Genomic DNA, 22,403 nt, shown 5'->3' on the forward strand with positions numbered 1-22,403 from the left:
TCACCAGATCCTGGATCCCAGATGACCCCAAGCAAGGAGGGAGCTAATGTGGGGGACACCCAGCCAGGGCCCGGGGGTGCCAGCGCATGAGTTGGGTTCTCTTTTCTGAACTGAGTCCAGACTCAGCCTCCGGGAACCACTGGCCCGTTCAAAGTGGAAGCCGCCCCCCAACCCTGGCCCAGGAGAGGTACCTGGGAGCTCCAGATGGTGCCTGCAGCCCAGCACCGTGCCGGGCACCAGGAGGGCACTGCAGCCTTTCCTGGCAGAGGCTCAGGGCGCCAGGCTGGAGCCACGTCCTCGCCCGGTCCTTGGTGTCCTTAGGCCTGGAGGCCTGCCACCTCCCTCACCCAAGCTAGAGACAGTGGCCCTAGAGCAACACTTTGCAGGACTCCTGTCCAGTGGGCAGAACCAGGTTTCTTCCTACCCGCACGGGGCTGACCAGCTGGAGCCCAAGCTGCCTCCTCAGCCAGCGGACAGAGGGGAAGGGGGGGCGCGAGGGGGGTCCTGCAGGCCCAGCCCGGCCCCAGGAGGTTCGCCCTGCAGGTGGATTCCTGCTGCCTCCTAGGGCGCCCGCAAGAGGGGCAGGCCGCTCTCCTGAAGCCTGGTGTGGCCCTCCTGCTGGGGCCCTGGAACTCAGTGCCAAGGCCCTGCCTGAGCCCCATGGGCCTGGAAGGCAGTGCGGCAGGAGGGAGGAGGGCGAGGGGCAGCCTGGCGGGAGGGGCCCTGGGGGCTGCATTACAGCTGGGGTTCGGCAGAGGTCGGAGATCGAGATCGAGGGGTAGTGCCTGGCAGATCCTGGCAGGAGGGAGCCGGACGAGGCCCTGCCCAAGGGGGTGTACTGAGTGCAGTGATGGGCAGGCAGGAAGCTGCTCCGCACTTGCTGCCACCTGCGCCTGGTCACCAGATGGGGGAGCAAGGGGCACAGTGAGCCTAAGGGGCCTCACTTGGTGGGCAGGGTGAGAACTAGGGGGACCTCCTGGAAGGGATGACCCAGCCTTCCCAGCTGACTGGATAGCGGGCACTCCAGGCCCAGACTGAGCATGGCTTTCAGGCAAAATGCCCCTGGAGGGCGGTCGCCCACAGCAGGGCCTACCCCAGGCCAGCCTCATGCGCCTGCAGGGCGCTGTGGGTGGCCTCCTTTGTCCTGGGTGCCACCCCCACTGGCTGCAACTCCCCAGCCCAACGGCAGGGCAGGCTGAGGGCTCCGCACCTGAGCCGAGAGCGAGACCACCCCCAAACCCTGAGACCGGCCCTCAAATCCTGAGACCACCTCCAAACCCCGAGACCACCCCCAAACCCCGAGACCACCCCCAAACCCCGAGACCACCCCCAAACCCTGCGACCGGCCCCCAAATCCTGAGGCCACCCCCAAACCCTGAGACCACCCCCAAACCCCGAGACCATCCCCAAACCCTGAGACCGGCCCCCAAATCTTGAGACCGGCCCCCAAACCCCGAGACCACCCCCAAACCCTGAGATCACAGGATGCCAGACGGTCGGGGGGCGAGCGCATCAACTCGCCGAGGGCGGTCCTTAGGGCTGGAGTCGGGGCGTGGTCACGGGGCCCTGGGTGGGGCGGGGGGCGGGGCCACACGTCGGGGCGGGGCCTGCGCGGGGCGGGGCCTCATATAGCGGCGGGCGGCCCAGCCTGCGCTCCGCGTCCGCGCCCAGTATGCTCGCCGGGGCGCCGGCCGCCCGCGGGCTCCTGCGGCTGCTGCTGCCGCTCCTGCCGCTGCCGCAGGTGGGTCGCTGGGCTGCGCGGGGCTGGGCTCCGCGGGCGGGTCTGCGCGCCGCGCCGAGCCCAGCTCACCCCTGTCCCCGCAGGTGACGCCGGGCTCCTCGGCCGGCAGCTGCGACCCCTCGGACCAGTAAGTGCAGGGGCGGCGCGGGGCAGCGGCCCGGCCCCCGTGGGGGAGGCTGGGCGGCGCGCTGACCGCAGGTGCCCGTCCCGCAGGTGCCCGCCCCCCGCCCGCTGGAGCAGCCTGTGGCACGTGGGGTAAGTGGAGGCCGGGCGCGCCGCCGGCCCGACGGTCTCCCCGGGCCAAGCGCGCCAGGTCCCGGCTCCGGCGCAGGGCAGTCGCCGGCGCTGTCCCCGCCCGGCGCCGGCGGTCAGACGCGGGGCCTCCGCAGCCCTGAAGGCTGAGCAGCCTCCGGCCCCCAGCGCCCGGGTCGCTCTCCCTGGGGTCCTGCCCCGGCCCCGCCCAGCGTCCGGGACACTCAGCTCCGCCGGCTCGCCCGGCCCACTGCCTGCCTCCCCTCCTGGGAAGGCCCCTGGAACATGGTCGCCGGCCTGGGCACTGGATCGTGCAGGCGGCCCAGGACAGCGTGTCCTGGGAGTGAGCCCAAGGCCACTTGTGGAGCCTGGAGGCAGCCAGGCCAGCGCTGGACGCAGCCCTGCTGTCGCCAGGAGGAGGTGTCCGGCCTGGAGAGAGAGTCTGTCTGTCTGTCTGTGTGTTTTTAATGATATAGATTTTTTAATGCTTTTAAAATGTCTTTATTTATGAGAGGAAGGGAGAGGGAGAGAGAAACATTAATGATGAGCATCATGGATGGGCTGCCTCCTGCACGCCCCACACTGGGGATCGAGCCTGCGACCCGGAAATCGGACCCCTGACCTCCTGGTTCATAGGTTGATGCCCAACCCCTGAGCCACCCTGGCCGGGCTCTGGTCTCCTTTCCCCGTCCACTTTCCTGCCTCACGTGGTGGGCCATCGGGAAGCAGGTGCCTGCGCAGGTGCGTCCAGCGGCAGGGTCTCGCTCCCCTGCCCAGGCTCGTCCTGCTCGCCGTCCTGCTGCTGCTGCTGTGTGGGGTCGCGGCCAGCTGCGTGCGCTTCTGCTGCCTCCGCAAGCGGGCCCACGCCCAGCCCCTGCCCACGGCTCCTCAGCCCTGCGACCTGACGCTCTTCCCTGGGGACAGCGACAGCCCCGCGCACAGCACTGTGACCTGTGAGTGCCCACACCTCCCCAGGGCCCCTGCCTGCTGGGGGTGGGCGGGCGAGGGCCAGCCCCAGCCCACAGACGCACTCTGGTTCCCCGTAGCCTACAGCTCCGTGCAGTACCCGCTGGGCATGCGGCTGCCCCTGCCCTTCCCGGAGCTGGACCTGGACGCCATGACCCCTCCCGCCTACAGCCCCATCTACACCCTGGAGCTGCCTCCCTCCTACGACGAGGCTGTCAGGATGGCCAAACCCGGACAGGAAGAGCCACCTCCTCCGTAGCCTCGCCCCCTCCCCGGGGCCTCAGCCCGGGGACCCCCGAAGAGCGGGGAGCTGAGCCTTCAAGCCCAGCCACCGCCCCCCCCCCCCCCCAGCTGTCACCCTGGTGTCTCTCCAAGGGGGTGGGGAAGGTCTCCCGATGCCACCAGCCACACTGTGCTCCCAGGAGACCCCCAGCCACCCTCCCCATCCTTCCCCCGGGAAGGCCAGACGTCCAGCACATTGCTGCAGCCCTGGCCTCGTTGCTATGCAACGCCAGGCAGACACACACACACACACACACACACACACACACATGTTGCTACATCCAGCCCCAGCCCCTGGCCCAGGCCCAGCAGGCCCTCTGCCCAGAGGAAGTCCCACAGTTCTGAGCCTCCACAGCGTTTTGGAGAATAAAGTTTGTATCTGAGTGGCCTCTGCCTGCAGGAAAGGGCTTGCTCCGGGAGGGCTCTCGGGCGCCCCCCACCCTGGCAGGTGGACAGGGTGAGTGCTTGGGCTCGACCTGCACCAGCCTCACCTTCGGGCTGCAGCTATGGGTGGGATCAGATATCACAGCAGGTGCTGGGCTGTGCGCCCTGGCTGCCTCTGGGAAACCCTCCCCCTTTCCAGACCCACATCTGTGCCAGGCTGGGGCGGGGGAGCCACAGGAGTCTTGCGGGCGCGTTTATTGGCTACTTTTCTGGGGTGGGTGGGGCAGGTGGGTGAGCAGGGGCAGGTGGGTGGATGGGATTGGGTGGGGCAGGGCGTGGCAGGTGGGTGGGGCTGGGAGGGTAGCGGCTCCTGGTCCGGCAGGCCTCCCAAGGCCCAGCAGCGGCTCCTACTGGACCAGCTTGAAGGACTCTCCGGTCATCATGTCCACGAACTCTGGCAGCAGAGGGACAGGTCAGTGCCCAGCCTGCCCGGCTGTGGGCTCCCAGCCCCCCCCCCCCCGTCCCCCCTCACCCTCGTAGTCGATGGTCCCGTCCCCGTTCTTGTCGGCCTCCTTCATCATCTGCTCCGCCTCCACCTCATTGAGGGGCTCGCCCGCATTCGTGAGCACATACCTGCAGGCCCCCCAGACCCCCGGCCCTGAGTGGCAGCCGGCAGGCAGCGCCCCGCCCACCGCCAGCCCTGAGTGGCAGCCGGCAGGCAGCGCCCCGCCCACCCCCAGCCCTGAGTGGCAGCCGGCAGGCAGCGCCCCGCCCACCCCCAGCCCTGAGTGGCAGCCGGCAGGCAGCGCCCCGCCCACCCCCAGCCCTGAGTGGCAGCCGGCAGGCAGCGCCCCGCCCACCCCAGCCCTGAGTGGCAGCCGGCAGGCAGCGCCCCGCCCACCCCAGCCCTGAGTGGCAGCCGGCAGGCAGCGCCCCGCCCACCCCCAGCCCGGCCCTACTTGAGCGTGTCCCAGTCGATGTAGCCCTTGCCCTCCTTGTCGAAGACCTGGAAGGCGGCCCGCAGCTCCCCCTCCTGGTTCTGGGCCTTCTCCCAGTAGATGCCCATCAGCGCCAGGAACCCGTCGCAGTTGAAGAAGCCTTTGTCTGCAGGGGGGGGGGGGGGGGGTGTGGACGTTCCCTGAGGGCCTGGGCGCAGCCGCCCCCCTCAAGCCTCCCCAGGCCCCGCGCGTGCGGCCTCACTGTCTCGGTCCACGTCCTTGGCCATGGAAGCCAGCTCGCTCTTGGTGGGGTTGATGCCCAGCAGGCTCATGAGCCGCTCCAGCTCGGCCGTCTTCACCTGCCCGTTGCCCTCCTCGTCGAACATCTCAAAGACCCCCTTGTACTCCTTGATCTGCTCGGCGGTCAGGCGCTCGGTCTGCGGGGACATGGGGACACGCCGCCCGCTTCACAGGGGCCCTCTGCCCCCGGTCCAGGGAGGTCTGAGGCCCCAGGACACGTGGCACAGACGCCCTGCAGAGTGTGTGTTTAGAAAGGACGCCCCCACCCCCCGCCCCGGTCGGTGTGGCTCAGTGGGTAGAGCATCAGCCTGCGGACCAAAGGGTCCGGGTTCGATTCCGGCAGGTACCTGGGTTGCAGGCTCCTCCCCTGCCCTGGTCGGGCTCATGCGGGAGGCAACCAATGGATACGTTTCTCTCTGTCTTTCCCTCTCTCTTCCACTCTCCAGAACAATCAGTGGGAAATATCCTCAGGTGAGGATTAAAAAATAAAAAGGAGGCCCAGCCCAGAGCCAGCCCCCAGACCAGGGGAGCAAGTGGTGGGCGTCGAGATGGGCGCGGCTGCCAGGCAGCTCAGGGGAGGGCCCTGGGGTGGGGCCGATGCACAGGTCAGCCCTGAGGGAGCAGGGGCTGCAGGCAGGGCCACAGCAGGGGACCCAGGTGAGAGCAGGTGAAGGTCACCTGGACCCGCGTGGGGAGGAGCCTGATGGGAGGGGGTCCTGGGCAGCGGGGCGGGGGGCTTCCCGGCCGCGCACAGACATGGTTTATGGCAGAGTCTGTCCTGGCCCCGTCTGCCTGCCACCTACATGGCAGCTTCCTGGAGGGTGGTGCGGTCTCGGCCCCCACCCTGCCCTCTTCCAGCCTTGCTGGGCTTCCTCCTCCGTCCCGGGGAGACCCTCACAGCTCCAGGTCCCACCATCCCTGCGCCCGGGGGCTCTGTCCACCGTTGCCCCAGGCTCTGCCCCCAGCCCTGCTCCCCACCAGCAGCTCCGGGACTCTGCCGGGAGCAGCCTTACCATGTCTGCGGCCGGCCGAGAGGACACTGCGCAGGGTCACCAGAGCTGCTGTGGGCAGAGCACAGGGCAGAGGTGGCCGCGTTTATCTGGGCCTGGCTGCCTGGGGTCCCTGGGGCCCAGGTCCCATGATCCTTTTATGGGCCGGAGATCCTGCTGTCCTATTTCGGGACAGGCTGGGCCCTTCCCTGCCTGGCCCCTTCCTGGCTCTCCTTGGCCTGAGCATCCCCTCACCCTGGAGCCCCCCTCGGACCCTGGGCCCCAGCAAGAATGGACGCGTGGTAGGGCCACGGGCACAGGAGAGGCAGTTCTCTCTTCACCGTGTCCCCGCCTCCCCCTCCGTGGCAGGACCCTCACAGTGGCTGCTGTCACCTATTTGTGAGGGTTCCTGTTGGGTGTCCACCCCGGTCAGCACCCCCCTCATGCCCGTGAGGGCCCAGCACCCGGGCGGTGCCAGCGCCTGGCAGGCGCTCTAATCACGGGGAGGGCAGGAGGCCTCTCCCGCCCCCGGCGCGTGCAGCAGGGGCTGAGGCCCACCGTCCAGGGGGCAGCTTCACGCGGCCGGGGGTAAGGGGCCAGGACGACAGGACCGGGCCAGACCGGCCACCCGGAGGCCAGGCCAGGTCTCCTCCGGGCACTCAGCGGCTATTCTGGGGTTTCTCGGGGAAACCTGACCCCCTTCCACACAGAGCAGCAGAGCTGGCTCCTGAGGGAGCTGGGAGCCAGGCCGTTCCGTGACAAGATGCCACAGCTGCACACATACCTGCACACATGTGCTCAGCCCCGAAACACACGCACCCACCCCACCCGCCTCCCAACACCTCAGCCTGGGTCTCCCGTCCCCCTCAACTGAGCACCAGGCCTCTGGAGGGGGGTCCTCCCACCCCCTCCAGTCCCTGCCCCCAGGGATAGTCCCAGACAGCCCCCACTCAGTTCCCATCACTGTCCCCCCATCCCACCCCGTGTGTGGTCCCCCGAGTCTCACACACACACACACACACTCACACACCTGCCCCAGCCTGGGCCGCCTGATGAATCTGAGCAGGTGAGCCATGCCCTGTCTTCCCCTCCCCCACCCCCCACCCTCCCGGAGCTGGCTCCAGCCTCCAGCGTCCAGCCTCCAGCGTCCAGCGTCCCACCCAGGCCCAGGCCAACTGCTGAGGGCACAGGATTTGTGCTGACGGGACAGGATGGCTCCGGCGGGCGCCAGGTCACGGGCAGCCAGGCTGGAAGAGAGTCCTGCTCTGAGTCCCTTCGTCCCAATACCTCGCTCCCTTGAAAATCCCAAACCACAGGCATCGGAAGTGGAACGCCATTTCAGGGAAACTCTTCGCATCCAAAAGCCCGAACACAGTGTGTGGAGAAGACGGGAAGGGAGACAGCCCAGCGGGCGGGAGCCTCGGGCGGAGGGGAAAACGGGGGGTAACTTCACGTCACTCTACGAGGCTCCGGTGCTCAGGCATTTGCTCCAGCACTCCTCTAGCTCTCGCTGTGAGGTTTCTCCCGTATATTTATGGATTCGGTGGTGAAATTCACATAAAATATTACTCACGGAACATTAATTACACCCACAGTGCTTTTATTTTCTTTTTAGAGAGAAAGGAAGCGAGAGGGAGAAAGAGAAACGTCAAGGCAAGAGCATCACACTGATGGGTTGCCTCCTGCACGCCCCCTACTGGGGGTCACGCCTGCAACCTGGGCATGTGCCCCGACCTGGAATCGAACCAGGGACCTTTGGTGCACAGGACAAGGCCCAACCAACTGAGCCACACCAGCCAGGACAACATCTTTATTATTATTACTAGGGGCCTGGTGCACAAAATTCGTGCACATTAAAAGGGCATTAGAGGAAATATTTTAATATTGCTATTTGCCCTTTCTCTATAATAGAAGTGTCAGAGATGAAAATTAGTAAAATGTATATGAAAATCTTCCTCCTGTCAGAGTCTGGGGCGCGCCACGGGACCCAGAGTCAAGTCCCCGCCCACCCGCACGTACCTTGAAATTGTGCAAGACCCAGACCCGGCGGCCCCATCCCCATTGGGCAAGGTCCAGACCTGGCCGGCCCCACCCCCACCAAGCCCCGCTGGGCGGGGACAGGGCCTCAGGTCCCCCGGCCTGGTGCCGGGTGGAGGCCACAGCCTGAGGTCCTCCGTCAAGCCCCGTCTCTGCTGCGGGCATAGCCATCTTGTGACGGTGTGATGGAGTGAGGGTCAATTTGCATATCACCGCCTTATTATTTAAAAAATATATATATTTCTTTATTGATTTCAGAGAGGAAGGGAGAGGGGAGAGAGAGAAACATCAATGATGAGAGAGAATCACTGATGGGCTGCCTCCTGCACGCCCCCTACTGGGGATCAAGCCTGCAACCCTTGGCTGGAATCGAACCTGGGACCCTTCAGCCCGCAGGCCGACTCTCTATCCACTGAGCCAAGCCGGCTAGGGCTATTATTATTATTATTATTTTTAAATGTTTATTATGAAACATTTTATTTTTTTATATATATATATTTTATTGATTTTTTTACAGAGAGGAAGGGAGAGAGATAGTTAGAAACATCGATGAGAGAGAAACATGGATCAGCTGCCTCCTGCACATCTCCCACTGGGGATGTGCCCCAACCCAGGTACAATGCCCTTGACCGGAATCGAACCTGGGACCTTTCAGTCCGCAGGCCGATGCTCCATCCACTGAGCCACACCAGCTTCGTCATCTTATTATTAGTGATAAAAACACACCTCCTAGCCCTGGCCGGTGAGCTCAGTGGTTAGAGTGTCGGCCTGAGGACCACAGGGTCTCAGGTTCAATTTCCAGTCAAGGGCATGTGCCTGGGATGCAGGTTCGATCCCGGACCCTGGTAGGGGCCCATTTGGAAGGCAACCAATGGCTGTGTCTCACATGGATGTTTCTCTCTCTCACCCTCTCCTCCTTCCCTCCCACTCTCTGTAAAAATCAATAGAAAAATATCCTGGGGTGAGGATTAACAACAACCAAAAAACACACCATACAGAATTTACCCTCCTAACCCTCCCGGGCACAGCTCCGGACTCAGCACATTCACGTGCTGCGCAGCTGTCACCTCTGCAGGACTGTCCATCTTCCCAAACCGACACTGTCCTGCGCCAGCACTCACCCCGCCTCCCCCGCCTGCTCCCGGCTGCTCTCTGTCCCTGGACCTGCCGCCTCCAGGGCCCCCGGGGAGTGGAGTCACACAGCCTCTGTCCTTCTGGGCCTGGCTCATGTCGTGGAGCACCACGTCCCCGAGGTCCAGGCCCGTCGCGCGCGGGGTCAGAACTTCCTTCTTTTTTTAAGGCTGGGTAATAATATCATTGCATGTGGTATTAGTCAGGATTCTCCACAAAAGGCAGCCAATTCCATACAGATTTATTATTATAGGGACTTGGCTCACGTGGCTGTGGAGTCCAAGAGATTCCAGGACCTGCCGGCTGCGAGCAGGAGGCCCAGGAGAGCAGGCGGTGAAGGCCGAGAGCCAAGCGCGCACATGTCCGAGGCAGGAGAGGGACTCGCAGCTCAGCCCGCGCCTTTGTGTCCCATTCGGACCCCCAGAGCTGGCGATGCCCGCCCTCTTCCTGCCTCGTCTGCAGATGCAAAGGCTAATGTCTTCCCCAGGCGCCCTGGCCCACACCCGCCTCCTCCTCACTGGGTCCCACCTTTTGACACCTGGCCCCTGGCCCCGCCCCGGCCCATCGCTGGGTCCTGTGCCCTCTCTGTCGTTCCCTGTCATTCAGTCTCAGGTTTTGCCCCGCACTCGGCCCCGCCCCGTCGCCAGGCCCCGCCCCAAGTCCGCTAGACTCCGCCCCTCTGGGCCCCGCCCCTTTCCGTCAGTTGGTCCCGCCCCGTCACTCAACCCTAACCCGGAAGCGGCGAGCCGGGCGGCCATTCCGCGCGTGAGCACCAGGCGGCGCTCGTGAGCCGCGCGGAGCCGGCAGGGGCGGGGCCCGCAGCAGTTCCGGGTCTGCGGGTTTGAGGTCGCCGTCCCGGGACGGAGCTGGGCGGGGCCTCCGTCCGGAGTCCACCGCCCCGGCCGCGCCCGGTGCCCCGGTTCCAAGCCCGCCCCGCCCTCGGAGCCTCCCTTTGAGCTCCCACAACCGCTAGGACCGAAACCCAGGGGTGGCTGCCCCGCTCCTGTTCCGCAGAACGTGGGGCGGGCCGGGCCGCGCAGATGCGGAGCCTGCGCTGACCCCGACCGTCCGGGCCGCGGAGAAGCCCCTGGGCGACCCCGCTGTGCACCCCGGGGACCCCGTGCGGACCCCGTGCGAGCAGGCCCGGGGCAGGCTGCCTCCGAGGCGGCTGTGCCGCAGGGGCCGCGGCCTGCGAGCTGAGACCCCGCCGCCGGCCCAGGGGCCTGTGGGACCCGCCCCGTCCAGGCCCCTGCACCTCCCAGCGGACCCCCCGCAGCCCGGGCCCTGGCCCCTTGCTCCTCCGCGGGCCGGGGGCTGCCGTGTTCTGTGGCTCCTCCTTGTCTCCCTGGGTCTCGGGTGCCTGTGGCCACACAGGCCCTCTGTCCGAAAGCTAAGGTTCTCCATGCATCAGGAGCCTCAGACCCGCTGCAGCGAGTTCCCGGGGGCCGGGGCCGGGAGGGCTGTGCTGCACAAGCGGGAAACCGCGGCTCGAAAAGGGGAAGCCCTTGCCAAGGGGGTGCTGCCTGTCCGGCCTCTGCGCAGGGCCTGGCCTCGGGGGCAGCACCCTGGGCCCATGGAGGGCAGCGCCAGGCAGCAGGGGCGGGCACCATGGCCCGGCCTCAGCGTGACCCACAGCCCCTCACCCTCGGCGGGTCTTTCTCCCCCTGGTCTCCCTCAGAGGTCTTCCCCCCAGGGGACCCAGCGCAGGTGAGCCCTGGGGGTGAGCCAGGGAGAACAGCAGACACAGTCCCAGGCTGACGTCAGGGTGAGAGCTCCCGGGCCCTGGTGCCGGGCAGCACCCCTGGGCCCCAACCGCTGGTTTCCAAAACACCCAGGCCTGCAGGCCCCGCCACCCAGGAGGGACCAGGGGTGCTTCGAGCTCCACCCAGCACCCCGCCGCCTGGGGTCCTAGCCCACCTCCTCCTCCACCTTCAGGCCTCTGAGCCCACCCCCTCTAGCTCCACCCTCTCCAGCTCTGCTGGTCCCATTCCTGCCCGCTGGGTGTTGCGCCTTCCAGGCACACCTTGCATCATCTCCCGGGTGGCAGGTGGGCTGGGCCTCAGGGGCAGGAGCCTGTGACAAACAGCCCCCAGGCCCTGGAGCACAGCAGAGCTGAAGTCCAGATGGAGGTCCCCTGTGGAGGCCCTGCAGGACTGAACCCCGGGACTGGGGCCTGGGGATGCTGCAGGGTGCACTGGGGCCCGGGCATCTGCTGTCTCCCCCCACCCCCACCCCAGGGCACTGGCTGTGGTCCCCACCTGACTCGCCTGGTGGCCTAGGGCCGAGGGGCAAGAGAGCACAGTAGGGACCCAGGGACCCTCCCACGGCTGTCTCCCCCCCCCTCCCCGCCCACACCACGCCCCAGACACTCCCTCAGCCCCCCGCACCCACCCCCACTTCCAAAGGCGGATGGAGGCGCTGAGCTGCCCTAGGTCCTGACAGGCTGGAGACCCGAAAGGGGCAAAGGCAGAAGGAAGGCAGGCTCAGAAGGCAAGAGGGCCCAGGTCACCGGCCTCGCCCCAGGGTGGGAGGGGAGGGAAGGGACCCCGGGCTGAGCAGTGTCCCCGGGTGTTCAATGGAAGTAAGGGCGCTCAGCGGGATGGGACGCAGGGGCCTCCAGGAGCAAGACCCCTTGCAACACCTGTGCCACCAGCAGCTGGCATGGCCACCATATCCAGAGCCTCTCCAGGCTGCGCCAGGGCGAGGAGGCTCTCTGCCCTGCAGACAAAACCAGGCACTGGGAATTACAAAGGCTCTAGGAAGTGGAAGATGGCAGCCATGTGGGGTGAGCAGGTGCTTTGCTAGGGCGCCTGGGGGAGGAGCACTGGGGCGGAGGTGAGGGACAGAAAGGGTCCCCTCCTTCCTTCGAAGGCGCCCCCAGGCCCGGCACTCAAGGCCTAGCCCCGTCCTGCCTCCTGGCTGCGTTACACGTGCCCCCTCAGCCCAGCTCTGGGCCTTGTGCTGGTCCCTGCTGCCCTGGCCTCGTGACCCTGTGGGGGTTCAGAACCAGCCACCCCAAGATGTGCCTCAGTGATGTGGACATGAAAAACGTCCACGCCTCGGGCCTGGCTGGGTTACCAGCTGGTTAGAGCGTCATCCCAACAGGCCGAGGCAGGTCTGGCTCCCGGGGCAGGGCACCTGCGGGAATCAGCCAGCGACTGCAGCTGAGAGTGGAACAAACGTCGATGTCTGTCTGTTTCTGTCTCTCTCACCCCCGCCCCCCCTTTCCTTTCTCTCTAAAAATCAATCAATCTATCAATAAAAAATCTCCCCCCCAAAAATGTCCCAGTCATGCCGGGGTCCAGCCCCAGCGGGTCCAGGGGTCCCCAAAGGTGTAGACGGAGTCGGCGAAGAAGGAAGGACACGGAGACAGCGTTCAGTTGATCAGCAGCCTAGCCAGGATCTCCAGCCAGGATCTCCAGCCAAGTTCTGGTCTGGATCTCCAGCGAAGTTCTGCTTCAGATCTCCAGCCAGGTTCTGTGTCCATGTTCTCTTGCTAGGTTCTCCAGCCAGGTTCAATCCAGGTTCTCCAGCCAGGTTCAGTCACCAGGTTCTAGTCAGGTTCTCTTGCCCATTTCTGTAGTCAGGTTCAGTCCAGGATCTTTTGCCATGTTCTCTCCAGCGAAGTTCTTCTGTCTCTAGTTCTGTGTGTTCTGTCTTCTTACATCTGTATTTATACCAGTTGATTCCAATCCTATCAATCTCTATTTCAAAGGTTAGGGCGTTTCTTATCTCCATTCCAGGGAGTAAAGATTATGTAGCTTAAGCATGATTGTTCGTAGTTAAAGTGATTAATTACCCACCTGGCACTTAGTTAAGGGGTTTTATTCCCTCCCTAACTTCAGGGGAAAATCCCTACCTGGGGAAACAACCTTTCTCAGAGACCTTGGTTAAAACACATAGTGCCAAGAAGGTGAGCAAACATATTAAGAACAGTATGCCATATATGCCAGGTCCCTTGAAACAGCAAGCATGGACTGGCTCCCGGCAAGAGTCCTTAAGGTACATGCCCTTGACCAGAATCGAACCTGGGACCCCTGAGTCCGCAGGCCGAGGCTCTATTCACTGAGCCAAACCGGTTAGGGCTCATCATTGATGTTTCTATCTCTGTCTCCCTCTCCGTTCTTCTCTGAAATAAATAAAAATGTATGTTTTAAAAAGACAGACAGTAATAAGTGCTGGCAAGAACCCGGAGCCATCGGACCCCGTGTGTGGCTGCGGGGGGTGCACACAGTGGGCCTGCCGTGGAAGACGGAGTGGCAGTGCCCGGGTTAGCGTGCCCCCTGACCCTGCAATCCCACCCCTAAGCAAATACTCAAAAGAACTGGAAACAGATGTTCAGAGCAGCTCTAATCACCGAGGCCGAAAGGTAGGAGCAGCTCACGTGTCCGTCAGCGGTGACAGGTAAACGCGTGTGGTCCGTCAGCCTTAACGAGGAGCGGAGCCTCACACCCACTACCACGTGGAGGGGCCTCGAGAGGGTGGTGCTGAGAGAGGGAAGCAGACGGGACAGGTCACCCCAATGCAGGGACGACAGCGGGTCAGTGGCTTCGGGGCTGGTGGGGGGGGCGGGGGGAGGGCTGCTCAGGGTGTGGGTTTTCTCGGAGGCGATGAGGATGGTCTGACACTAGACTAGACGGACGTGCCGGCTGCGCGATCCTGTGATTTGTAAATGTCACTAAACTGGACTCTCCAAAGGATTTAAGTCAGTGATGGCGAACCTATGACACGCGTGTCAGAGGTGACACGCGAACTCATTTTTTTGGTTGATGTTTCTTTGTTAAATGGCATTTAAATATATAAAATAAATATCAAAAATAGAAGTCTTTGTTTTAGTATGGTTGCAAACATCAAAAAAATTTCTATATGTGACACGGCACCAGAGTGAAGTTAGGGTTTTTCAAAATGCTGACACGCCGAGCTCAAAAGGTTCGCCATCACTGGTCTAAGTGGTAAATTTTACCACAACGTGAAACGAACACGTAGCTGATGAGACAGAAACTACATAGGGAGCCGGGAGTCCTGGGAGGGCTTGAGAGGCGCCCCCCAACTACCCCCCCACCCTCCCACCCCACCCCCACTCCCCCACCCCCAGGTCAGGGGGAAGCAGGACACCCTGGGCGGAGGAACTTCCCGTGGACACTTCCTGCTGGGCTGAGCAGAGGGGAGGGTGGGGACATGGCCACTCGGGCACAGGGCTGACCTGCCCCCTCAAGGGAGGGGCAGTATGGTGGGGTCTTTCATGCACACACACACACACACACACACACACACACACTAGAGGCCCGGTGCATGAATTCGTGCACGGGTGGGGTCCCTCAGCCTGGCTGGCGATCAGGGGCCATGTGAAGTTGGCCAGGGGGAGGGACCGCAGGAGGATGGCGGCTGCAGGAGGTTGGCTGTGGGAGCTCACTGACCACCAGGGGGCAGCTCCCGTGCTGAGCGTCTACCCCCTGGTGGTCAGTGCGCATCATGGCGACCGGTTGTTCAGTTGTTCGGTCGTTCAGTAGCTTAAACTTTTATATATAGAGATGTTTATTGATTTCAGAGAGGAAGGGGGAGAGAGAGAGAGAGTGAGGTACATCCATGATGAGAGAGAATCATGGATCGGCTGCCTCCTGCACGCCCCACACTGGGGACCGAGCTCACAACCCAGGCATGTGCCCTGACTGGGAATCGAACCGTGACCTCCTGGTTCATAGGTCGACGCTCAACCCCTGAGCCCCGCTGGCCGGGCTGATGGGGTCTTTCTGATGGAGATGACGGTCCCTGCAGGTCTGTGACCTGTGAAGAGACCATGGGGCAGTCAGGACAGCAACCAAGACGTAGGCTCAGAGGAAGGGCCGTTCCTTCTGGGCACCCAGGGCCGGGGCGCCATGTGACAACACCCCGGTGGTGGGTGTGGCGAGACAGATGTGACCTGGGTACCCCCCCACCCCCCCGTGCCCCTGTCCTGTGGTCCCTGTTCCCCTGCCCTCAGGGAAGGCTGCTCTGCCCGTGGCTGCGCTGGACACGGCCCCTTTTGGCATCTTTGCATCAGGAGACCTCGGGCAGCTTCCTGGGGTGAGAGGGCAGTTCCAGGGCAGCTCTGAGTCCGTCTTTGAGCTGTCACTGTCCTGGGGGGGGCCTGCCAGGGCTCAGGAGGGCTTCGCTAGGCACCCCCAGGGCTGGACTGGACTGGCCCCCCGCTCACCCTCCACCCCCCCCACCCCCCCCACCCCCCCGCCTGCTGGTGCCACAGGTGCACGCTGTTTCCCTGGCAGGTGCTGGCAGTGGGAGACAGGGAACCTGAGGACAGGAGGCTTGGGAGCAGCAGGGCGGGGGCGCCAGAGGGGTCTCCAGGACTCAGAGCCCAAAGCCTGGCCCAAGCAGTGGCTGCCTCTGCCCTTCAGCCTCCTTATCCCCTCATTTCTCCGGCGCACTGGTGGCGGGCGGTGTCTGTGTGCCCTTTCCTGACCCTTGCCCCCCCTCCCCCGCTCCTTAGGCCTTTGCATGTCTGCATCACACTTCCAGTGCCCCCAGCCGCCCAGGCCTAGGCCCAGGATGTGCCTCGGGCAGAGCCACGCACTAGGCTGGGCTGGCGGCTGGCCCGCCTGCTGCAGGCAGCTGGGGGAAGCTCCGAGAACAATTGTGGCCTCCCTGCCAAGGAGCCGCCCAGGCCCCGGCAGGAAATGGGGCTGGGGTGGGTGGAAGCACTGACTGCCCCTGGGGCACTCCTGATGCCCCCAGGCTGTCAGGGTTGGGGCAGAGTGCAGGGGGCAAGCTGGAGCCTGCCCAGCCCTGTCCCTCCAGGCTCTGACCCAGCATCCGGTTTTAGGGCCCAGAGGCCAGAGGCAGGGGCCGGCCAGGAGGAGCCAGGAGCCTGGGCCTGTGCTGCCTTGGTCCTGCTTTTAGCCAACAGGCGGTGGGACGCCGTTTTTTTCCCTGCCCAGCAGCCTGCCTCCCTGGAGACAGCCCTTAGCTGTGGGAGCTGGGGTGTCCCAGTAGGGCCCGAACTCTGGCTCCTCCACCCCCTGCCTCCAGGACCACATGGAACCTGAGTGCGGCCTTTCAGAGGCCTCCTGGGTCAACACGGGCCACTCCAGAGCCCGTGGAGCCCCGCAGCTTCTAGGCTGGGGGCGACAGGAGGCGGCCATTCCCCGCCAGGCAGAGAGAGAGAAGAGGAAGCACCACGGGAGGGGGTGGGAGCAGAGCCAAGTAGGGAGCCTCACAGCCTCGGGGAATGCCTGGATCCAGCCATGCCTGATACCCACCATCTGCACATGGACTCGTTCCCTGAGCCAGTCAATTGCCTCTTTTCACATCGGCTGGTTTGAGCTTCTGCCACTCGCTGCCCTAAGATCTGACGAGTCTCCCGGCTCACGGTTGCCTCCTTCTCCGTTAGAGAGGTTTGTGCTCTCAAACAAAGGTGCCTCGCTCCACGAACTCCCAAACCCACCGATGGAGCCAGGCCTCGCCTCTCCCATGCCTCCCCTGAGGGATGTCCAGTTCCTGACCAAAGGGGGTGACCAGGAGGGTGCCAGGCACAGGGGTCAGCTCACCAGAAGCATGGCTGGGGCTTGGGGACAGGAAGGGGGGAGGGGGCTGCTTCTACTGCACGGGGGGAGGGTGCAGGGGTCCTTCAGGGCGCCGGCAGCAGAGGCAATGCCAGCACCCTCCCCAGGGCTGGTGAGGCCGTCTGCCCAGCACACCAGCCTCCTGGTTTTGATGCCCGATCTTGCTGGCCACACCCATCTTGGGGCCTTGACCCCTCCCTGGGCTCTGAGACCACCAGCCTCCGCCCCCCTCAGCACCCACATGGCTCCTCTCGCTTCCTTGCTGCCTGCTACACTGGCCACCCCACCCACCCCGTGTCCGGGCAGGTGTACACCCCTGGCGCCCATGTCTGCCGAGAGAAGCTGCGAGGAGCGGCCTCCTCGCTTTCCTGACCCCGTTTGTCACCAAACCCTGCGTCTGGAAGCCGCGGGACTAATTATCGCGTCTGGATTACCTACATTCCGCTCCCTCCCTCGCCCTCCTCCCTGGTCCTCTGGGGCTCCAGGCAGGTCAGGCTCCTGCCTCACTTACAGGCAGCAGCGCCAGGCCCCACGTGGCTGAGGCAGACCTGGCCCCGCAGGACCCCCCCCCCCCCCAACAGACCCTGCGGGAGCCCCCTCGGCTCCCACACCCTTCAAAGCCTGGCCTGCTGGCGGCCGATGGGCGCGGCGGGTCCTGCTTATGTGCACAGATTGCTTATGTGCACAGATTGCTTGAATAATTTACGTTTCAAAAGACCTAGTTCCCTGTCAGGCCGAGTCCTGCGGAAGAGCAGATGGGGTGGAGGTGCATCTAAATTATGCATTTGCGCCCCCCGGGTTTCCAGTAAAGGCCTGGCTCTCAGCCAGGCACCTGGGCAGCCTCCTTCACCCCGGGGCCCTGCAGCTGCCGGCGGCCTGGCCCTGGGCTGGACCCTGCTGGCCGGTGCAGCTGTGGACTCGGGCCACAGGCTGGTCGCTCAGCCACGTCTCCAGAGGAAGGGCGTGAGGCTGGGAAGTCAGGAGCCTGGGTTCTGCCCCCTGGGCAGGAGCTCACGCCCCGTGGAGGAGGGGCCAGGCAGCAGCTGGGGCCAAATCTGTAGGAGGCCTGGGCGGGCGGGCGGGAGGGAGGGTGAGGGCAGGGAGAGCAGGGTCCCCACAGTGGCCTTCAGACCCTGGAGGCACCGTGGGTTCCTGAGAGCTGACCACGCCCCACTCATGCGTCCCAAAGCCAGAGGCCCTGTGGCCTGGGCACTGGTGTGGGAAGGGGGTGCCTGGGCCCCTCAGTGCACAGCAGAGAAGGCCGGGAGCCTGGCTGCAGGGGGACCTGGGGACAGGGACCTAGCCCCCCCCGCCCGCCCCCTCACCTTTGCCCTCACACCCGTCCATAAACACATAAAGGAGGACTTCAGGTCGAGGCCACAGGGCCAGTTCAGGGAAGGTGCTGCCACACCCTGCGGACCTACAGATTAGCTGGGGTGCCGGGGCGGCCCCCGAAACCCTGGAACCACTGGGGTGGGCAGTGGTCCAGGGGCCCAGCCCTGCAGCCCTGGTGCAACTGGGGAGGAGCCCGACCGGGATCATGGGGGGGCGGGGCAGGAGAGCCGGGGCCAGGCCTGTGAGGGCCCCGGACGCGGGCAGGCCTGCAGCCTGGTGCCCGCCATGGCCCTGGGGTGAGGGTTCTGAGGGTCCCCAGGCCTCCTGCCATCCCCACAGACACTCACCCTCCAGCTCCCCGGCCTGGTCAGCCTCCACCCACACCCCACCTGCTCCCTTCTCCTTCCCCTTCCTCCTCCCCCTCCTCCTCTCCCATCCTGTCTGCTGAGCGTGGTGGCCTCCCTGTGCAGGGAGCAGAGAGGACCCACAGCTGGGAGGGCAGAGGGACCTGCAGGTTAGGTGTGTGTGTGGGGGGGGCGATGCCAGCTTTATCCAGAGGAGCAATCGGCTGGTTCGGTTCTTGCTCCGCTGATGAAGGTGAACCTCTCTGCAGGGGGGGCCCTGGTGGCTCCCTGGGGGCCAGAGTCCCTGTGGGGGAGGGGGTGGGGTGTCCGAGGCCATGGGAAGTTGACTACCTGGGGGGTCGTGTGCGTGTACATACATGTGCTCCCTAGTCCTGTCCCCTGGCAGGGACCACAGGCAATGACACCCCAGGAGCACCAAGCACCCCCGGAGCCCTGACCCCGGCCCCTAAGCACTGGCAGGAATCAGGATTTCTGGGGAACATGGCTGAGTTTAGGGTTGGAGCAGGGAAGGCCTGGGATGAGCCTGGGGCGCCCTGTGCCAGGACCCGAGGCAGGGCGGGCGGCAAGGATGGGGGATGGGTGGGCGCAGAAGGGAAGGCCCAGTGGGGGGCCGTGACCTGGGGAGCGGTCCCCAATGGGTGGGGTGGTCCGGGCTGGATTGCAGGGCCACCCAGACATGCAGGCAAGAGCGGCGAGGGCACCGCTGGGGGCGAGGGCACCCCTGGGCGCTGGTGCGCTCTCAGTGCCTGAGCCCAGCGGGGGTGGGGTGGCGCCGGGGGGTCGGGCTGCAGGCCTCGTGGTGCAGAGGCAGGTGGGGGGCATCCCTGGAACCGGGAGCCAGACATCAGCCGGGAGGACGGGAGGCGGCGGGGACGCGGGGCCCTGGAGGCCGACCTCGGCCAGCTCGTGGGACCCCTGCGCTGAGGGCGGCCGGGCTGGGCGCGCGGGGCGAGGGCCGCGGGCGCCGGTGCGGAACGGGGGTTCGGGGTGCCCGGGCGGGGCGAGGCCTCCCTGCCTCGGAACCGCGGGGTCCGGGCGGGCGCGGCCCCTTTAATTGCCTCGCGCGCGGGCCCGGCGGGAGGAAGCTCGCGTGCGTGCGCGCGCCAGGGGAGCGGCCAGGTCGTGCGTGCGCGCGGCGTGCGCGGTGACGCGGCCGTGGGGTTTCCCGAGGCTGCGGACAGGGGCCGCCGCGCCCATCGATGGCTGGAGGCGTCTGAGGGCGGACGGAGGCGGCGGCGGGCGCGGGCGCGGAGAGGAGCAGCCGCCGCGGGACCGGACCGAGCCTCGCCGCGCACCTGCAGCGCCCGCGGAGGCCGGAGCGCGACCCCCCCCGGAGCGGCGGCCGAGGCTGAGGCGCGGGGTGCGGGCGCGGCCGGCGGGACGAGCGCCGAGGTGAGCGCGGCGGCCCCCGCTCCTCCTAGCCCCGCGGCCCCGGCCTGGCTGCCCCTGCCGGGCGGCTGACCCCGGGCCCTCCCCGCGGCCCCCGGCCGCCGCCCGCAGGCCCCCCCCCCCCCCGCCGCGGGCCGCGTCTTCCTGCCCCGCCCGGGTGCGGTCCGTGGGGCGGCGGCGGGGGACCCTGCGGGCGGCGGCCGCGGGCGGGGCGGAGGTCCGTGGTCCGGGGTCCCAGGTCCGGGGTTCGCCTCCGGGGCCGGGGTCAGGGGTCCGGGTCGGGGTTGTGGTCCGGGGACCTGGGTCCGAGTGCTGGGGTCCCGGGTCCTGGCTCCCAGACCTGGGCCCGCCGTCAGGGTCCTGGGTGGGGTGCGGGGTCCCGTCGGGGTTCTGGGCGCGGTCCCGGGTCTGAGGCCCGGGCCGGGCCCCTCCCGCGCGGCCGGCGGTCGGGCCGCGAGAACAAAGGCGGCGCGGCGGGTCCGCGGTGGGTGTGGGCGCCGGGCCCTCGGGGTGCTGGGCACGGGGCCTCTTTCCGGGCTTCGGAGTTGGGGTTTGGTGACGGCGGGGGCCGGGGGGCGATGAAATGAGGAAGCGCGGCCGCCGGGCCTCGGGGGGACTGAGGCCGGGGCCGGAGGGCTGTGCTGGGAGCGTCCGCACCAGCGCGATTGCCGGTCGGCCCCGTTTGGACCGGAGGCGGGAGGCAGCCCCACGGCGAGCCCGTCCTCGCTGTTTGCTGCCGCGCGCGGTGCGGGGCCTGCGGGCGGGGCGGCGGACGCGGGGGCAGGCCCGGGCCGGGGTCCCCGCGGCCCCCGCGCCCTGATGAATGGCCGGGCGTCCAGGCCCCGCGACAAGATGGCGCGGCCGCCGCCGTCTTTGTCAGCGCCGCGCGCTCCCGGACCCTCCGCCCCGACGGCGTGGGGCCCGCGGTGCGGGGTCGGGGCGCCGGGGAGGGGAGCGGAGCGGGGGAGCCCTCGGGGGCTGGTGCCCGCGGCGCCCGGCGGGCGTCCCGTTGGCCGCGGGTGGGGGAGGGGGTGCTAGCCGTCCCCCCCGCGGAGGCCAAGCCCCGGCCCGGGACGCAGCCGCGGGGTTTCCTCGCGGGCGGGTGGCTGGTCCCACGGAGGAGCCTCCCACGCCCCTCGCGGCGCGGCGAGCGCACGGGAGCGGCGGCCTCGCCCCGGTTCCTCCCGGCAGCGCTGTCGTCGGGGTCGGGTCCCCCTCGGGAGGGCGGCGCCTGTGTGGGGAACGTGGGTTCCGTGTGTGCCCGGCGCTGACCGCCTGTCCGGGAGCCTCACCCAGAGGCGACCCCCGGGGCTCCTCCGAGCGGACGTGTCGGTTACTCACCCAGTAGGTGGGCCGCTGGCGGGGTCCCGGATCCTGGAGGCGGTCCGGAGCGGGACCCTCCTCCGAGTCCGGCGGCCTCTCTGGTTCTCATTTGAGCTTCGCCTTTCGGGGGGTGTGTGGGGTGCGGGGTGGAGGGTGCTTTATCCGGAAGGAAGGGTTGTCTGGATTCCAGGGGGACCGGCAGGGTCTGCCCGGTCCTCCCAGCAGTGCCTGTGCCCGGAGCGGCGGGCAGTTCCTTTTTTGCTCCCCCTGAGCCTGGGCTGGCGGCTGGGCCGAGCGGCGCCCGACGTGGCGGTCGGTGTGAGCCTCGCCCCGAACTGGTGGCAGCTTCTGCCGATCTCCCGGCGGAGTCGGAGCTGCCGAGCCGGGCCCGTCCTTCCGGGGCTGCACCTTCAGCGCCGCTGCTGTCCCGGGCCCTTGGCCGCCCGTTTCCTTCGAGGCTGTGCCCGGCGCCCGCAGCCCGCAGCCCGCAGCCCTGTTGTGGGTGCCCATCGCCCTGCTGCGGGCCCTGGTCCCGGGTTCGTTCCTGGGCAGGGGCCTGGGCCTGTCCGCCTGTGGAGGCAGCCAGTCTATGTGCCTCCACATGGAGCTCGCTCTCTCTCTCTCTTCCTCTTCCTCTCCTTTCCACTTCGTTTGAAAATCAGTGGAAAAAATGTCCTCGGGCTGTGGCTCAGGAGTTGAACGTTGACCTATGAACCAGAAGGTCACGGTTTGGTTCCAGGTCAGGCACGTGGGGGCTCGGTCCCCAGTGGGGGGCGTGCCGGAGGCAGCGGGTCAGTGATTCTCTCTCATCATGGGTGTTTCTCTCTCTCTCCCGCTCCCTTTCTCTCTGAAATCAGTAAAAAAATATTTAAAAAAAATCTTTTTCATGCCTGGTCACTTTGATTGTCTTTTATTCACTGATTTGATTGGAAAAGTTATATTTCCTCAAATATCTTCGGGAAAGGTCTTCAGGATGTCTGTAGACTTGTCCACCGTCAGTTGGCTTCGCAGCTAATACTTCAGTGAATAACATTGATTTTACTTTAGTGTGCAGCCCTGGCATGTACTGTAGTTTATTAATTGGATTGTTTTTTTCTCTGGCCAAAGGATTTGGCTCATGTGGGTCTCTGAATTGGATTAAATTCTTGCTGTGTACACTCTGGCTTTTAGCATTAGTGGATTGGTAATAGACAGTCTCAGTTTTATTATCTGGGCTTGACCATATGGCATGCCCGATTATTCTGAAACCCCTATTTAGTGTAAGTCTGGGAGGCATTGAGCACAAGGTTTTAGAATTTTTCAGCCGTGGTGTAAATTCCAAGTTCAGGTTTGCTTTCGAGATCAGAGTGGTTAGAGAAATTAAGAAGTAGACAGTTCAACTAAATGTTTGGTTTTGTGAACATAAAATGAGGGGT

General features: G+C 65.6%; 3 protein-coding genes across 4 annotated transcripts in view; 2 read left to right on the forward strand and 1 right to left on the reverse strand.

Annotated features, from left to right (window-relative positions):
• Window positions 1-1,056: 1,056 nt before the first annotated feature.
• TMEM52 (transmembrane protein 52) lies at window positions 1,057-3,624 on the forward strand. Its single transcript, XM_036307441.1, has 6 exons — window positions 1,057-1,148; window positions 1,633-1,741; window positions 1,825-1,868; window positions 1,955-1,996; window positions 2,771-2,946; window positions 3,040-3,624. Exons 1-6 carry the CDS (start codon window positions 1,057-1,059, stop codon window positions 3,216-3,218), a joined length of 642 nt encoding a protein of 213 aa, XP_036163334.1. The 3' UTR covers window positions 3,219-3,624.
• A 42-nt stretch (window positions 3,625-3,666) lies between these two features.
• CALML6 (calmodulin like 6) lies at window positions 3,667-21,145 on the reverse strand. The gene is made up of 6 exons (XM_036307600.1): window positions 21,007-21,145; window positions 5,877-5,924; window positions 4,826-5,000; window positions 4,585-4,729; window positions 4,158-4,258; window positions 3,667-4,079 (listed from the first exon to the last, which is right to left on the reverse strand). The coding sequence occupies exons 2-6, from the start codon at window positions 5,877-5,879 to the stop codon at window positions 4,033-4,035; spliced, it is 471 nt and encodes a 156-aa protein (XP_036163493.1). The 5' UTR covers window positions 5,880-5,924; window positions 21,007-21,145; the 3' UTR covers window positions 3,667-4,032.
• The window catches only part of GNB1 (G protein subunit beta 1), a 62,973-nt gene continuing 60,013 nt past the window's right edge, over window positions 19,444-22,403 (forward strand). The window contains exon 1 of one of the 2 annotated variants that reach the window (XM_036307597.1): window positions 19,444-19,668. The gene's annotated coding sequence lies outside the window, so the exon portion shown is untranslated. The remainder of the gene's footprint in view (window positions 19,669-22,403) is intronic. The other variant, XM_036307598.1, reaches the window with a different exon arrangement.

Source organism: Myotis myotis, unplaced genomic scaffold (genome assembly GCF_014108235.1).
Source record: "Myotis myotis isolate mMyoMyo1 unplaced genomic scaffold, mMyoMyo1.p scaffold_m19_p_48, whole genome shotgun sequence".
Lineage (NCBI taxonomy): Eukaryota > Metazoa > Chordata > Mammalia > Chiroptera > Vespertilionidae > Myotis > Myotis myotis.

Coding starts and splice junctions, on each gene's coding strand:
- CALML6 (XM_036307600.1), bottom strand. Junction 4,730..4,825: donor CAAGGACGTGGACCGAGACA/GTGAGGCCGCAC, acceptor CCCCCCCTGCAG/ACAAAGGCTTCTTCAACTGC. Junction 4,259..4,584: donor ATCGACTGGGACACGCTCAA/GTAGGGCCGGGC, acceptor GGGGGCCTGCAG/GTATGTGCTCACGAATGCGG.
- TMEM52 (XM_036307441.1), top strand. CDS start 1,057: ATGCCCCTGGAGGGCGGTCGCCCACAGCAGGGCCTACCCCAGGCCAGC. Junction 1,742..1,824: donor CGCTCCTGCCGCTGCCGCAG/GTGGGTCGCTGG, acceptor CTGTCCCCGCAG/GTGACGCCGGGCTCCTCGGC. Junction 1,869..1,954: donor AGCTGCGACCCCTCGGACCA/GTAAGTGCAGGG, acceptor CCCGTCCCGCAG/GTGCCCGCCCCCCGCCCGCT.